At 57.3% G+C, this 16934-nt stretch overlaps 1 protein-coding gene across 1 annotated transcript in view; it reads right to left on the reverse strand.

The window, feature by feature from the left end:
* MROH1 (maestro heat like repeat family member 1) overlaps nucleotides 1-16428 on the reverse strand; it is a 54230-nt gene extending 37802 nt beyond the window's left edge. Inside the window, exons 1-8 of the mRNA XM_007464605.1 lie at nucleotides 16407-16428; nucleotides 15341-15486; nucleotides 9564-9695; nucleotides 8964-9126; nucleotides 8627-8725; nucleotides 3695-3846; nucleotides 3169-3309; nucleotides 2836-2928 (exon numbers count right to left, since the gene is read on the reverse strand). Of these exons, the coding sequence (XP_007464667.1) occupies nucleotides 2836-2928; nucleotides 3169-3309; nucleotides 3695-3846; nucleotides 8627-8725; nucleotides 8964-9126; nucleotides 9564-9695; nucleotides 15341-15486; nucleotides 16407-16428 (948 nt within the window). The remainder of the gene's footprint in view (nucleotides 1-2835; nucleotides 2929-3168; nucleotides 3310-3694; nucleotides 3847-8626; nucleotides 8726-8963; nucleotides 9127-9563; nucleotides 9696-15340; nucleotides 15487-16406) is intronic.
* Nucleotides 16429-16934: the final 506 nt, after the last annotated feature.

A 16934-nucleotide genomic window follows, 5' to 3' on the forward strand; every position in this document is an offset into this window, starting at 1 on the left:
CTTTCCCTAAAATAAACTCCAGACGGATTAAACAGTAAAAGTATAGGGGGAAATGAGAGAAGCTAAAAATTAATTGCAGAACTCGAAAGCCTTTTCCAAGTATAGCAAAAGCTGAACTGTAACATAAAAGATGAATAAATGATGCTGTAAAAACTAAATAATTTTGCATGGCAAAAAATACCATAAACAGGGCTTCCCTGGTGGCGCAGTGGTTGAGAGTCCGCCTGCCGATTCAGGGGACGCGGGTTTGTGCCCCGGTCTGGGAAGATCCCACATGCCACAGAGCGGCTGGGCCCGTGGGCCATGGCCGCTGAGCCTGCGCTTCCGGAGCCTGTGCTCCGCAGCGGGAGAGGCCGCAACAGTGAGAGGCCCGCGTACCGCAAAACAAACAAACAAAAAACCATAAACAGAACCACAGATAACGGACAAAGTCGAAACAAACATTTATACATACACGATATGAGACTATAAATAACTGCTACAGATCAATATGAAAAAAATCTCTAAAAACCAATAGGAAAAAAGACATGAATGGAAAGCTCTAAGAAAAGGAAATATCACATTTTTTCTGCCTTTTCAGCTTTTATATATTTACATTTCCCGTTTAAACCCCACCCCCATCCCACAGATAACCATTGTTTGTTTTTACAGTTTTATGCAATCACTTTTATATTAAGTAAATGATACTGTGCTACATCTCTCATTGTTTTCCTCACTTTTTTCAGAGTTGTAAACTTTTTCTCCATGGAGATCTTAGGCATTCTTCGTTAGGTGAATTCCCAGATACTTTACGGTAAGTTTCTGCTGCTGTTGTAAAGGGTCGTTTTTTTGTGCTTGGTCACTACTGATTGAGAAGAACGCTCCTGATTTTTACAGGGCGGTCTTGTAACTGGCAACCTTGCTGAACTTAGTTCTAGTATTTGTGAACCGACTCAGTTCATATATGAGTGCATTTCTGGATGAATAAATCAACCATCCATAAAACAGACATCTACTGAGTGCTCACGAGTAACACGCACCGGTGCTGGGACAGCAGGGAACAGAACAGAGCGAACCCTCCCCCTCATGCCTGTGCCTTCTCGCTGGGGAGACCCGAGTGGCAACCCACCCGTCGCTACGTGTATTAAGAGGAGCTCGGGGCCTCGGGAAAGGCAAAGCAGGGACCGGGACAGAGGGTGGGTGGCCGGGAGAAGATGAACGACAGGTCTGTCCTCGCTCCCCCCATTTCTGTTCCCTTCCCCATTAACACTGAGAGTGGGGCTCCTTCCTGCTCCTGACACTAGAGGAAACGTACCTGTCTCCCATTACCTGTCTCCCATTCACTATGATGTACGCGGAGGGTTTGGGTATTTAAACTGCATCAAGTTAGAGCAGTTCCTTTCTGATCCTGGTTGCTAAGAGCTTTAATGACAAATAGGTGTTGAACTTTATCAAAAGCTTTTTCTGCATTGATTGAGATCAGAGAATATTTTCGGGAATCTCATTCCATGATGAGGTGAGCTGACTGGCCTCAGCACTGTGCAGCCCCCCTGGCTGGGCCCTACACCCCTCATGTACTGGGAGCGCAGTGCTGAGGGTGCAGTGCTGGGAGCTCAGTGCTGAGGGTGCAGTGCTGAGGGAACAGTGCTGAGGGTGCAGTGCTGGGAGCACAGTGCTGAGGGTGCAGTGCTGGGAGCTCAGTGCTGAGGGTGCAGTGCTGAGGGTGCAGTGCTGGGAGCTCAGTGCTGAGGGCGCAGTGCTGAGGATGCAGGGCTGGGAGCTCAGTGCTGAGGGTGCAGTGCTGAGGATGCAGGGCTGGGAGCACAGTGCGGGGAAACTCCCTTCACTGAGCACACGATCCTCACATCTAGCCTCACAGTAGTAGACCTAGATTTTTCTGTGTGGTCCTGGCTTGGATTTGGAATCAAGACCAGCCTCAAAGAATCCATCAGGCAGCTCTGGATCCTTTTCTCATTTCCAAGCCCACCTGTGTATGGTGGAAATTAGCTGTCCCTCAAAAGTTTGGAAGAACGCAACCTTCAGACCACGTGGGTCCTGGGTTTGCTTTCAGAAAAGGAAGGGCTTGGAATGTTGTTTCCATTTCTTTACTGGTTTAGTCAAGTTTTCTATTTCTTCTCTGCCAATTTTGACATTTTTAAGATTTTTCTAGGAATCTATCCACTTCATACAGTTTTTCAGGTTCACTACCATTGCTCACACACTAAAATTACTATTTAATCTCTCTACCATAGCCCGACCCCCGGCCCTCGCTGGGCGCCGTCCGTGTGTGTGGCAGGTGAGGGCTCAGGCCGGCGGGTCCGGGGGGCCAGGCTGGCATCCCAGCAGGTGTGGGAGTGGAGCAGGCCCAGAGATGCCCCCAGGGGTGGGGGGAGCAAGGAAGTAAGTCCACTCTCCCTGCTTCTCTGTGTCAAAGAGCCGCCTGCCCACGCTCCCTCTAGTTTTCCGGCCCTTTCTCCCCCACTCAGAAAGTCCCACGGCCGCAGCGTCCCCCCAGAGCTCCCCGTGACCTCCATGCCCGGCATCTGACCTGGGGGGCAGGGTGTGCACGGCCGCGGAGCCTCCTCGAAGCCCTTTCTCCATCAGAGCTTTCAGGACCCCTGGAGGGGTCTCCACCTGAGCCCGGGCCCTCGGGACGCACGGCCAGTGCAGCTGGCCCCAGAGCTGCCCCTGGCCTGCTGGCTGCCCTCTCCGGCCCCCACACGCCGGGGCTGTGCTGTGTCACGCGGCCCGAGCCCCAGCGCTGGGCAGACGGCGCCTCAGCCCTGCCTCCTGCTCCCTGACCCTCAGCAGGCACCTCCCAGCGTGCTCCCACCCCTCCCTGGGCCCCCAGCCCACCTGAGCGTGCAGGGCAGCCAGGAGTGAGTCAAGCTGGACGTCCAGCGTGCGGCTGCCCATGCTCGCGGCCGCCTCGAGGATCTGGCCCAGGCTCTGCTCGAGGAGGGGAGGCGCAGTCAGGGCCTCCTCCTGGCCCAGCCCCACCCCTGCTGGCCCGGGAGTCTCCCAGCCCCACCCCTGCGCTCGCTCGTGGGGAAGGGCCAGGAAGGGGGCGCGCGGCGAGGCCAGGCAGGCCTGGCTCCCCGGCTCCCGTCCGCGCCCCCTGCTGAGGCTGGCTGCCCCCGGGGCTTCCCCCCGACCCCGCGCCCCCTGCAGCTGAACTCCTGAACGCACCCTGGACACGTGGACAGTCTCGGCGTGCTTCTTGTAGAGGCCGAGGACTCCAGGTAGCAGCTTGGGGAGCTGCTCCTCCAGCTTCTCGCTGGGCAGCAGGTGGCTCATGGGCCCCAGGGCCTCCACCACAGCGAGCCGCAGCTGGGGGGACACAGGGACAGGCGCTCACGTGCGGACCGGCCGGCAACGCCCATCAGCCCGGGGCAGAGATGTGCAAAGAGCCCTTCCCCAAGGACCCCACAGCCAGACTCGAAGACCTGGGTTACCGCGAGCGGGGGTCCTAAAGGGGCGGAGGGAGTGGGCCCATGGGGAGAGGTCCAGCGCTGGGGCCCCAGAAAACTAGCCCTACTCTGTGAGGACCTGCGGGGCGGGGGAGGGAGGGGCATGTGTAGACAGATCTCCCCCCCACCCGAGAACCCGCAGGACCCCAGAAGAGGCCCAGGCGACTGGAGCAGTACCTCCAGGCTGGGGGTGGGAGAGGAAGCCCAGCTAGGCGAGGCCACAGGTCCCCACGGGACGCACATACCTTGGCTTCCCGGCTCTGCAGCCAGTGGTGAAAGAGGATGTCGTAGGCGCTGAAGATGTCGGTGGCGAAGGCGTCCTTCCTGACCGTGGGGTCGGGGGCCTGGTCCAGGTCGGCCAGGTACTCCAGGGTACCCTCACTGAAGCGCTGCAGAGCTGTGGTGACCCACGCGGTAAGCGGCGGCCGGCCCATGGCCGCACAGGTTCCGCGCGACACCTGCCCCTTCTAACATGCCATGCTGCCTGCGAGACACCCTCCAGAGCACCCGGCCAAGCTCAGGACCAAAGCGCTGTGTGGGCGTGAAGGGTCCCCCAACTCGCGTGCTTCGCAGAAGCTCAGAACGTGACCTTTTTCGCAAAAGGGTCTTTGCAGGTGCAATGAGTCAAGACGAGGTCACAGTTGGGGGGGGGGCCTCCGACAGGACGGTGTCCTCACAACAAGAGAGACAGACACGCGGGGACAACAGAGGCAGAGCTGCACTGCTGCAGCCTCAAGCCAACGGGCCAGGATGCACGGGCACCTCCAGACGCCAGGGGGCCTGGAAGGTTTCTCTCCAGATCCGCAGAGGGCGCACGGCCCTGTCAACACCCTGCTCTCGGAATCCTGGCCTCCTGAGCCGTAGAGAACACATTTCTGTTGTTTTAACCCCCCCAATTTGTGGTCCTTCGTCAAGGTGGTCCAAGGAAACCAGTACAGGCACCAACCTCCCCAAAATGCCCCCAGGCCACCACGCCTGGCCCACTCCAGTCTGCTGTGCCCACCTCTCCCCTCACAGAGACGCGTGCCACACATTTCCAAGGGCCGCTGTGCCGGCCAGGCGTGGGCCCCCCAGGACATGTGTAGGACGAAGACCTGAGGGCACGGTGGCAGGGTGCCGAGAGTGGGGAGCGCTGGCCTGGGGGTCTGTGTCCGTGGAAGGGACTGTGCTGTAGACATCAGGCGGGTAAGCCTGGGGACTCGCTTTGGTGCAGACCTGCGAGTGGTCGGCAGGACCTGGAGCCTGGGTCAGGGGAGACGATGGGGCCACGAAGGAGAGTCGGAGGCCAGGCCCTGGCCACGGGGCCTGGGCAGTGGAGCGGGGAGATGAGGATGGAATGGCCCGGAGAGGCGGCAGCTCCCGGCCGGCCCTCCCGAGGGCTGAGCCCAGCGCCCAGGCAGGGGCTGCAGCAGCTGCCCCGGGGGTCTTTACTTGCCCCAGCTCACAACCTCAAACCTGGCCCACTTGTAAGGCTGATTTCTTAGCCTGGGCTTTGCAGCCGAGCAGAAAACTAACCCTAACCCTCCATCTACAGGAGGGCAGCCATGTTCATACGTGCTCAAGAGAGAACGTAAAGCAATTCTGGAAGAAAACTAGCTCCTGGGGGAAGGTTCCTGTGCCACAGGCAGCCCTTCCACTGAGGATGGGCCCCTGGAGGGTCTGGCGAGGTGGGCTCTGGTCCCCTCCCTGCCACATGGCTGCGAAAACTGGGGCTGCAGGTGCCCCGAGAACCCTCAGCTCCTCTCTCAACCCCCCACTCCTCCACGGCCCCTTCGTCCCCCTACTCTCTTGCCTCCTTGAGCTGTTCAGTCAGGCTGTTGGTCAGACTGATCAGGGATCCTAGGTATTTTGCATGGGAAGGTCTTTCAGGGTAACAGGCTACTATATGGCCAGAAGCAGAAACCCACCCCCGGATCTGTTACTAGGCTTGAGCTTTTCATCAGGTATACACACAGGTACAAAGCAAAAGAGCAATTCAAACACACCCTCCGCCAGCCCGATTCCCCTTTCTCCAGAAGCAAACATGGGGTTTGGATCTATCTCTCGATAAATAACGGGTCCACGATGTTCCTCACCTACTCCCCGCAAGGCCGGGGCCAGTCCTTTCCGTCCATCCCTCCAGACCCACGCTGCCAGAGCCCACCCACTCCCTCCAAGAGCAGCTTTGTTTCCCAGAGTAACCGACCACCTGCGGGTTTTTGGTTTTTGGTTTTTGTGGTACGCAGGCCTCTCACTGTTGTGGCCTCTCCCGCTACGGAGCATGGGCTCCGGATGCGCAGGCTCAGCGGCCATGGCTCACGGGCCACACGCCCCGCGGCATGTGGGATCTTCCCGGACCAGGGCACGAACCCGTGTCCCCTGCATCGGCAGGCGGACTCTCAACCACTGCGCCACCAGGGAAGCCCAACCACCTGCGGTTTGAATCTCCTTGGCTCTCCAGGCACGAGTCACTAAGGCGACCTCCACACCTCTTGCCACACACCCGGGGGCTCCCTCGGCCCGCCACGTGGGCCCGCACCCTTCCTGATCCTGGCTTCTCCACAAGAGCCTTTACCCTCCTGCTCAAGTAGCATCTGGGCAGGGTTCTGATTCTCAGAGGGTGCCTGCCACTGGAGCTTTCTGGCGCTCTCGCTTGAGCGAGAGAAGGCAAGGCCACCCTGTCTCCTCAGCCTCCCCTTGGACCATCCCTGCCCCACCCCCCGCAAAGTCTTCCTGGTGCAGTGCCTGGAGGGCCTCTCCACCAGGAACGGCTCCTGCTGCAGGGCAGGCTCAGGGATTACTGCACGGCTCCCCCACTCCACTCTCTCCGTTCGTTCTTTCCAGGGTGTCTTATTCGAATGCTGGCTGCATGGCCTAGCCTGCTAATTCTCTCCTTTCTCTCCTATTTTCCATATGTTTGCTCTTTTGCTCCACTTTCTGGAGGATCTCCTCAGCTTTCTCTTCCACCTCTGCCTTCCATTCTCTTCACGTGTTTAATTCCCCGAAGCTTAATTTTATTCTCCGAACGTAGCTTCTCCATAGCAACGTGCTTGCCCCCCCCCAGCGCATCCTCTCTTGACTCCCGGGGGACGTTAACCGCAGATTTCCCTTCCTGCCTGTTTTCTCCTCCCTGAACTCTCTGCTTTCCCCAAGCCTCGGTTTCTGCTTATTTTGCTGCCACTTTTCCTATCAGAGACTTTCCTTGTGGGCAGTGATTTTGGCCGCTGTTGGTGCTGGACAGTGTGGCCGGGCCAGCTGTGCGCCCTGCTGTCTGGGGCGTGTCAACACGGTCTCTGGGTCTCCCTGCCCACTCTTCCCCTGCCTGGCCACAGCGGCCTGCAAACTGGACGAGCACCTTCAAGTGTGCACGTGCTCCTGTTCTCGGCCCAGCGCCGCCGCCCACTTGTGCCACCTTCCGGCAGTGGACATAGACATCTGCCCAGAACCAGAGGCTGTCTGGAAGGACAGGAGGCCCCAGCCCTCTCGTGGCCCACCCAGGCCGCTGATGGGCTGTTGTGGACCCTCCTGGCCCGACTGAGGCCACTCCAGCAGGCAGGACCACTCTTCCCTCCAACTGCAGACCCTGAACGTTCTGTCTGCGGTGAGGGGCGCACACCTCAGCAGGAGGGCGGCCTGTGGGCAGGTCTCTTGGCCCATGCACTTGCTTCACACACGACATACCAACAAGGTGGGAACTGCGGGGGCCTTTGGCCCGTGAAGGGCAGGGAGCAGAGCGCCTGAGAACTGCGAGTCAGCTCTCTGTGCAGAGGGCCCTGCGCCTCCCGGAGCGAGGTCAGTACCTCCCAGAGGAGCTGCCCGGGACCGGTACCTAAGCCCTCTTGCTCCCCCAGCGGCCTGGACGCGTGCTGTCCTAGGCTGGTCTTCTCCCCGTGTGCAGCGCACCCGAGGTACAGCCCCAGCCCCTCAGCTCTGCCTCGGCCCCTTCTGTGTCCTGCTCCTGCATTCCCAGCTCAGCGGTGATTCCCAGCTGCTCGGGGATCCTGTCACAAATTCCCTTCTCAGCCGAGACTAGGTCAAGGAGGGTTTCTGCCCTTCAGCCCAAGCAGCCTGCCAATCACACACAGGTGGGAGGAGCCTGTAAGAGGCACCAAAGAGACCATGGCAGGGAATGGAGAGAATGGGGAACGCGGGGGGCTGTGAGGAGGGCTGGCAGGGGCTGGAGCCCCTCCTGGGGCCCCCTGAAAGCAGGGGAACCCTGAACCCAAAGCCACTGTGAACAGGGAGGGCTGGGGCGCAAAGCTCTAGGCCCTGGCTAGGAAAGTCCCCAGGTGTGTGCAAGACACGCAGCTACCCTAGGAACCCTCCCCAAACACCAATCCTCTAGCTACCAGCCCTCAACCCCAACCCTGAGCCCTGCCCAGTGTGGCCACGCCCTCACCACATGCTCCCTAGCTGGCAGCCTGGGGTGGAAGCCCAGCACCTGCTAACAGGCTGGGCTGTGGGTTAAAAAGGTCCAGTCCTCATGGGGGCCTAGATGCTCCCTCTCCCTCCCCTCAGTACCGGCCAGCAGTCTCCCTGAGACTGGTGGGGACACTAGGAACACCAGGAAGCTGAAGGACAAGGGCAATGTGGTGGCTGCTAGAAGAGGCCCAGGCCCCCTCGGCCCCCGGGTCTCAGGACCCTCTGCTTCCCTCCCTCACGAGTGCCCTCCCCTCCCACAAGAGTCATGCCGCGAGGCACCGTCCCCTGCCCAGGCACGCAGAGGGCCGCACACAGAAGGTGGGAGAGTGAATACCCCATCCCAAGATGCCCAGGGAATGGTCACGCTCCCAGCACAGGGCAGGGAGAGAAATGGGAAGCAGCTGCAGCTTTGGGTAAGTCTCTTCCCACCCCGCATCAAGCGTCCAAGGCTCAGGGACTGCAGTGTGAAGTCCTGGGCAGGGGGGTCCCCAGCAGCAGAGAAAAGCAGTCAGACAGCAGAGGCCAGGTCTCTACCTGCAGCAGTGCCCACCCAGCCCACACCTGCAGTCACCCTTCCTCTAAATGTCCCGCCCTCCTCCTGCAGCCTGGAGGACCCACAGCCCCACAAAGGGGCACCGGAGACAAAAGGTCCAGGAGTGGATGGGCTGCACCCAGCCCCTGCCCCGCAGAGGCCCACCTGTCTTCAGAGGCCCACCTGCCCGCAGAGGCCCACCTGCCCTGCAGAGGCCCACCTGCCCGCAGAGGCCCCATCTTACCACAGCAGAACACCACCCTCATCGAGTCGGGTTTGGCTGCACTCAGCATGGGCAGCATGGTGTTCAGGATGGACGTCAGGAAGGGCACCATGCCGAACACTGCAAGAGGGGTACGTCACGGGGGCCCCACTGCCATCCCCACCCAGCCTGTCCTTCCCTCGGGCCCTGTGCCCCAGGGGAGGCAGAGGGCACCCCGGCCACATGCCTTGAGTTCCTTCTGCACAGCCTGGGGCTCACGGTGGAGCTGCTGGAACACAAGGAACCGAGGCCGGCGGGCTCTCAGAGGTGTTCACGACCGCTGAGAGCATGGGTCAAAGGGGGCCGGGCCGCCACCTACCATTGGAAACTGAGAGGTTGGCGAGCGTCTGCACGACAAAATGGTGCGGCAGGACCCCGGGCTGGAACTTGCTCAGCATCTCCTCCATCACGCTGCTGATGAAACGCTTTCCCAAAGCCACCAGGACGTTGCTGGCAGCCTGCTGCCAGTCGCAAACCAATTCCTATCCCCCCAAAAGACCTGAACTGGCACCCAGACCGAAGGAGGCAGACCTCACCCTGAAACCGCCCAGGAAGCAAAATGAGACACTCTGCCCTCAGTCACGCCAGGGTGCACACTGCTGCTGCTGCTGCTGCTGCTGCTGCTGCTGCTGCTGCTGCTGCTGCTGCTGCTGCGAGCAGGGCCCCCTGCTGAGCCCAGCGCCTACACAAACCGGGCACCACTGCCCCTGCGTTTGCCTTGAGGGTTTGAGGAGTTTGCTCTCTGCTTCAGTTTCCATTGTGGGGTGACCCTCCCCACCCCAGGAGGGCAGTCAGTGCACAGGACCCAGGGGCCAAGCCGAGGCAGCCGGACACAAACCCACACCCTTAAGGCACTTGGGAGGAAAGGCCTCGGAAGGCAGCTTCCCTCCCAAGCCAGGGCCTGGTCAGCCCCACGGACCTTCACTTTGGTCATCTCGCTGGAGGCCAGGAGGATGCTGGCCCTGGCCAAGCCCTTGTCCAGCTCGCCGATGTGACTGCTCACAACCGTCTCCATGACCCTCAGGATCATCGTCCGGTACGGATGCGCCAGCTGAGGAGAGAACCATGGAGGGAGGGCCAGGACCTGCTTGCCTCTCACGACTCCTCTCTGAGCTTAAGAGCGAGCCCTGGTCTCCTGACAGCATTGCTCTGGGTGGCCCGCCTCCTGGGGAGCTCTCCGTATGTCCTAGTGCAGCCCTCTCCTCAGCCACGTCCCTGCAGTGCCCCCGTCCAGCACGTGTCATCCTCGCCTTCACTGAGGACACGCAGACCACAGCAGAGGCTGTGACAGGTGGAGGGCACGTCACGGTGATGACAGAAAACCCCACGACGTGAGCAGGGCCCAGCCAAGGGAAGGGCTTCATCCTGCTGGAGTCCTGGGCGTCAACGGAGACCAGCGGTGAGGGCAGGAAATACTCAGGGGGCCAGGAAAGACCAAGACCCACCGCTTCCCTGAGGACCCTCCCCCCTCCCCCCGCAAATGGAGCATCCAGACAGGGGGTGCAGACCACGGGGCACAACCTCAGTGCAGCTGGAGTGCCCAGGCCATGTGACAGGAGCAAAGAGGGCAAGAAAGGGTGCAACTCAGGCTGGCTGCACTCTGCAGAGCTGCTCAGGCCTGAGAAAAGGTGCCTGTGACCCTCGGGCGAGAGCCCCCCGCCACCGACGTCCCCACCACGCTCCCTCCTGCAGAGGCTGCTAGCAGCCCTCACGGGGGTGGCCCACACTACCCGGTCACTCAGCCCTGCAGGCGAGAGGGGAGGGCAGGAGCCCCTCTATTTCAAGTAGAAACATACAGCTTATACCTGGGGAAAGTACCAATGTCCTACTGATGGGGTCATTCACAGCTGCTGGGTTTTTTTTTTTTTAATTTATTTATTTATCTTTGGCTGTGTTGGGTCTTCATTGCTGCACGCGGGCTTTCTCTAGTTGTGGCGAGCGGGGGCTCCTCTTTGTTGCAGTGCATGGGCTTCTCACTGCGGTGGCTTCTCTTGTTGCAGAGCACGGGCTCTAGGCGCATGGGCTTCAGTAGTTGTGGCGCACAGGCTTCAGTAGTTGTGGCTCGCAGGCTCTAGAGCGCAAGCTCAGCAGTTGTGGCGCACGGGCGTAGTTGCTCCACGGCATGTGGGACCTTCCCGGACCAGGGCTCAAACCTGTGTCCCCTGCATTGGCAGGCGGATTCTCAACCACTGTGCCACCAGGGAAGCCCTACTGGTTTGTTTTGTTCTGTTTTTCGCTTTTTTAAATTGTGTTAAAATACACATAACAAAGTTTACCATCTTAACCATTCTCAAGCATACAGTGCAGTGGTATTAAATACATTCAGCTGGTGGTGTGGCCGTCAGTACCATCCCTCCCCATAGCTCTTTCCATCTTATAAAACTGAAACCCTGTCCCATTAAACCCTAACTCTCCATTCCCATCCCCCCAGCCCCTGCCACCCACCTTTCTACTTTCTGTATCTGAATTTGACTATTCTAGACACTTCATATAAGTATACAGTATTTGTCCTTTTGTGACTGGCTTATTTCACTGAGCAAAATGTCCTCAAGGAGGTTCATCCAGGGGCTTCCCTGGTGGCGCAGTGGTTGGGAATCCGCCTGCCAATGCAGGGGACAGGGGTTCAAGCCCTGGTCTGGGAAGATGCCACAGAACACCTAAGCCCATGTGCCATAACTACTGAGCCTGTGCTCTAGAGCCCACAAACCACAACTACTGAAGCCCGCGTGCCTAGAGCCCAGGCTCCGCAACAAGAGAAGCCACCACAATGAGAAGCCCGCGCACCACAACAAAGAGTAGCCCCCGCTCGCCACAACTAGAGAAAAGCCTGCGCACAGCAACGGAGACCCAACGTAGCCAAAAACAATAAATAAAATAAAATAAGTTTATTTTTTTAAAGTCCTATGTATCCCTAGATAAAAAATATATATATATAGAAAGAGGTTCATCCATGTTGTAGCACGTGTGAGAATTCCTTTTTTTTTTTTTTTTTTTTTTTTGCAGCACCACGGCTTGTGGGATCTTAGTTCCCCGACCAGGGATTGAACCTGGGCCCTTGGCAGTGACAGGGCTAAGTCCTAACCACAGGACTGCCAGGGAATTTCCAGAATTCACTTCCTTTTTAAGGCTGAATATTCCGTTGTGTGGATGGACCACATCTGGCTTATCCATCATCCACTGATGGGCACTTGGGTTGCCTCCACCTTTTGACTAATGTGATTAATGCTGCTATGAACAAAGGTGTGCAAATATCTCTTTGAGACTCTGCTTTCAATCTTTTGGGTATATACCCAGAAGTGGAACTGCTGGGTCATATGATAATTCTATTTTTATTTTTTGAGGAACCTCCATAATGTTTTCCACAGCCACTGCACCATTTAACACTCCCACCACCACTGCACAAGGTTTCCAGTTTCTCCACATTTTCACCAACACTTGTTATTTTCTCTTTTTTTGATAGTATCCATTGCAATGGATGTGAGGTGGCATTTCACTGTAGTTTTGATTTGCACTTCCCTAATGATTAGGGATGCTGACCATCTTTTCATGTTCTTATTGGCCATTTGTATATCTTTTTTGGAGAAATGTCTATTCAAGTCCTTTGCCTATTTTTGAATTGAGTAGTTTGGTATTTTGTTGCTCAGTTTTCAGAGTTCTCTGTATATCCTGGATATTAATTCCTTATTGGATACACGATTTGCAAACATCTTCTCCCATGCTGTGGGTTGCCTTTTTACTCTGTGGATAGTGTCTTCTGTCATACAAATTATTAAAATTTTCATGAAGTCCAATTTGTCTATTTTTTCTTCTGGTTGCCTGTTCCTTTGGTGTCATATCCAAGAAATCATTGCCAAGTCCAATGTCCAGGAGCTTCTGTCCTACGTTTTCTTCTAAGAGCTTTACAGTTTTAGGTTTTACGTTTAGGTCTTTGACCCCTTGAGTTAATTTTTGTGTATGATGTGAGGTAGGGGTCCAACTTCATTCTTTTGCAAATGGATATCCAGTTTTCCCAGTATCATTCGTTGAAAAGACTACCCTTTCCGCATTCAATTATCTTGGCACCCCTGCTGAAAAGCATTTGACCGTCTATGTGAGAGTTTATTTCTAGGCTCTATTCTACTCCATTAGTCTATGTGTCTGTCTCTATGCCAGTGCCACACTGGCTTGATGACTGTAGCTTTTCTAGTAAATTTTGAAATCAGGACTTGTGAGTCCTCCAGCTTTGCTCTTCTTTAGCAATGTCTTGGCTATTCAGGATCCCTCGAGATTCCCTATGAATTTTAGGATGGGTTCTTCTACTTTTACAAAGTTGCAACAGCTGCTTATTTTTTAAGATTTTATTCCCACTTTACGTTGCTCTTGAGAGTTCAATGGGCAGAACAGTAACCACGTCAAAGGAAGATGTGCAGCACTCCCTCTGAGGGAGGGGGTTTCGCCCAGGCCCTCATGCAGGATGATGTAGCCACAGCCCCGTCAGGTAGCACATTGGGAATGGAACGGGGTTGTGGTGGGGTGGGGGCAGCTCGCTGATGATACCTGCCCTTGGCCGGTGTGTGTGAGATTTCCGGCTCAACCATTCAGATGTGCTGCTGGGTGGCCAATGAGCCCATCACCCCTGCTGCCCTTCCCCCACCCCCAGAACTGACTGAGTCCACTAAATGGATGAACTGGATGACTAGGCTACCTGCGGGCAGGATGGGAGGCAGGGCCTTTGGGATGTGATTAGGCCACGAGGGTGGAGCCCTCATGAATGGAATTTGTGCCCCTATAAAAGAGACCCCAGAGAGCTCCCTCATCCCTTCTGCCAGGTGAGGACAAAGGGAGGACACATCTGTCTATAACCCAAGAAGCAAGCGCTCACCAGGCACCGAATCTGCCAGCACCTTGATCTTAAGACCTCCAGCCTCCAGAACTGTGGGAGACACAAGTCTGTTTTCTAAGAGCCGCCCCGTCTGTGGCATTTTGTCATAGGAGCCAGAGGGGGCTAAGAAAACTATTTCTGCCTCTCTTCCCCAAATCACTTCCCTACCCACTGGCCTGACAGCCCTTGCGAAGGAGCCTGCTTGTCCCTGTGTTCACCTTTCCTATACTGAGACTTGGCCAACAGGACGGAGACTGGATCTGTCTAAAACTGTGCGGCTCACCACCGTCCAGGAACACAGACCAGGACCAGCTGGAGGAGCAGCGAACGTGCCCCAGCGCCCCAGGCACACTGAAGCCTCTAGAAGCTGACATCTACAAAGTATCGCACGCATCTCAAAACGCTGCACTGACCCACAATGGCCAGATTGTGCTGTACACCTTTCTTCTGCTGTCCCACATCTTTTTGGAGAGAGAATCAAGGGGATTCGAAATGTACATGCTAAGATGCAGCCCGATAAAGTCTGATTGTGAAGAAACACGAGTGAGTGGCACAAAGCTGCTGGCAGCAGGGTGTGGATGAGGCAGTGGTGGTAGCTGGGGGTGGAGAGGCACTGGGAAGGGCTCCACTGCGAGGGACGGAGCTTCCAACTTCAGACACGCTTACTGTAAAGGGCCACTGTGAAGGAAGTTGGTTTTTAAAGTTGGTTGAAGAAACTAAAAAGGCTAGAAAAGGGGTAAAATCATAAATGAGCTAGAAAATGACAAGTATGAAGCACACTTAAATTTTGCTATGAATTGTTAAAAATAACAAAGGCTTTTTAGCCACCTTCAGTACCCTTAGGCCATTTCCTCAAATAGCCAGGGCAGCCCTAATCTTTGTCTAACAATCAGACGCTGAATTCAGCAGGTCACGATGATGGAGGCTTTCAGCCACGAAGAGAAGGGCCCTGACACCCAGCATGCACGCACCGTGAAGCTCCATGAGCCGAGGAGCCTGGGTAGACACACACGTGCCCAAGCATGAGGGTGCCCTTCCCGTCCTATCTACCCCCAGTCCCAACAGCAGTCCACGAACACGTAAAAGGCCCAGAACAGCTAGGACAGCGGGGCGGGGGCAGGGGACCCTCCCCACGAGAGGAGAGGTCATCAAGCCGCGGCACAAGCCGCTCAGCAGCCACTCAGCAGGACTCGGCTACTTCCCCCAGGAAACGGCAGTTGACAGATGACAGAGAAATAACTCATATTATATAGGGCTCCTCTTTTACTGATCAAATGTCAAAACCAAAAAGAAAAATGGTCTTTTGAGACCGAAAGTCTAACTTCCAGGAATGAGCCTAAAACACGCACTGGAAAAACTGAAATAATTTCCCACCACAGGGAGCTGAGGGCGTCGCGGAACCGTGGGGCCGAGACCCAGGAGAGGGGGAGCTGGCAGAGCCCCTTTTGAGCCATCTCTGCAGAGCGAGTCCAGTTGGCACGCCCACCCAGCCACAGCCCCTCTCCGAGGCCCGTCCACGTGTTCCTGTTACCGCGGTAAACGTGAGCTGCCCTCTCTCATTGGCGAGGACGGCTGTCCAGGCTCCAGCGGGTCAGCGAAAGGGGATGGCGGCACTGGGCCCGCGAGCGAGCGGCTGGACGCTGCAGTGCTCACCACCCGGTCCCTCCACGACAGGACCAACCCACAGGCCACGAGGCAAAGAGGGTCACCTATGCTGGACTTGCCCGCCTCGAGGGGGCTTGGACTTGCAGGTATGATTTTCTACCCACAGCAGCACAGCTCTGCACTCTGGACCTAGCCAGCTGGCAGATCCCGCCCGGCAGGGGCAGCAATACCTTCTCGTGCAGCCGCAGGTGCTCCTCGCAGGCGCGGAGAGCCTCCTCAGGCTGTGACTCTCCAAGGGCGCACAGGGCGCCACACACCTGCTCCTGCACCTGAGGGTCCTTGTCGGTGACAGCGTCCAGCAGAATGGTGAACAGCCCTGCGTGACAAAGCCCAGTGGCGTAGTCAGGCCCGGCCCCGACCCTGCCATCGCTACGCTCAGCCTCTGAGGACTCGGCCCCACAGCTCGAGGAGACCGCCGCACCGGCCTGGCCGCTTTGCAGCCTCCACTGCGCTGGCCGGGATCTCTGGGACCCACTGGCCGCCTGCTCTGAGGTCACTCCAGCCACCTGTACCCCGACCTTCCAGCCCAGGCCACGTCTGCTCCACGTCTCCGGCCCCGCTGGATCTGAGCTCCTATAAAAGGCAGGCGGTGCAGGCTCAGGGGCCCTTCGGAAGCTGCCCCAGGTGGCCCTCTGGCCCACACTCTGCCCTGTGCTTGCCAGTCCCACCAGCTGCTCTCGCAGACTCCTCACCCTGGCAACTCCCCACACTCAGATCCAGTCCTCCGCCCCACGGACAGGACCCCCCATCCTCAGTGACCCGAGAGCTCCGGGCATGTGCCTGCCAGCAGTTCGCAGACCCTCACCCTGGGGGTGGAACCTGTGGGTGGCACCAGCCTCTGCCCCGCCCTGGGCCATGCCCTCAGCAAACAGCTGGCCCTGGCTGCCAGCAGAGTGGCCAGCCAGAGTGGATGCCGGCCCTGGGGCTTTTGTAAGAAGGGACGAAGGCTCAGGGACCCTCCCACATGGAGCATGAAGCCCCCTGTGCCAGGCAAATGCCGTCCCCCACACCAGACTGAGCCTGTGGCCAAATCTGGACCTCTGCGTCAGCATCTGCAGAGACAAGAGCTTTGTTTTCTTTTTTTTTTTTTTTTTAATGGAAACTTAGAGAAAGTGTGTTTGTGCAAGCGCCATTCCTTCCAAGCACATTTACTCAATGCCACGGGCTCCTCTGTGTCCCAAACTCAGAAACCGGCAGGCGTGACATGCAGCCCTGCCAAGAGCCCCACACACTCACTCTTCACGTATGACTCGTTCATTGCTGTGGCCGTGGCTTCCTCTCGCCTGGTGTGAACGCGGACAGCTCTCTTCAAACCTGGAGCAACCAGACGTGCAACATTTAAGTCATAAGCCTCCTCGGTTTACGAGCAGTTACTGTGCTTGTGTAAAACACAAGATGTAAACAATTCCGCCCTGGGGGAGCTGCCTCTGCCGGCCTGGCTGCAAGGCATGCGCGGGCGGCCCGCCAGGTCTTGATTGGCCCACGGTGGCCCGCGCAAGCGTGGTACCACCTCCAGCTACAGCATCTCCCTTCACTCTGTGCGCGTCAGGCCTGGTGTCGCTGGCGGTCTGTGCGGAGCAGGGACCCTCCCTGAGAGCCGAGAGCAACTGCCTTGGTGGCTGTGGGGCCGGGACTCCCCATGCCTGAGATCCTAGCACAATGTTAAATGAGCCTCCTGCTGGCCGAGAGACTGGGCGGGCAGCACAGGGATCTGGTGGGCTCCCTGGCGCCTGAAACCAACCATCCAGACAGCACACGGGATCC

Source organism: Lipotes vexillifer, unplaced genomic scaffold, assembly GCF_000442215.2.
Source record: "Lipotes vexillifer unplaced genomic scaffold, Lipotes_vexillifer_v1.1 scaffold394, whole genome shotgun sequence".
Lineage (NCBI taxonomy): Eukaryota > Metazoa > Chordata > Mammalia > Artiodactyla > Lipotidae > Lipotes > Lipotes vexillifer.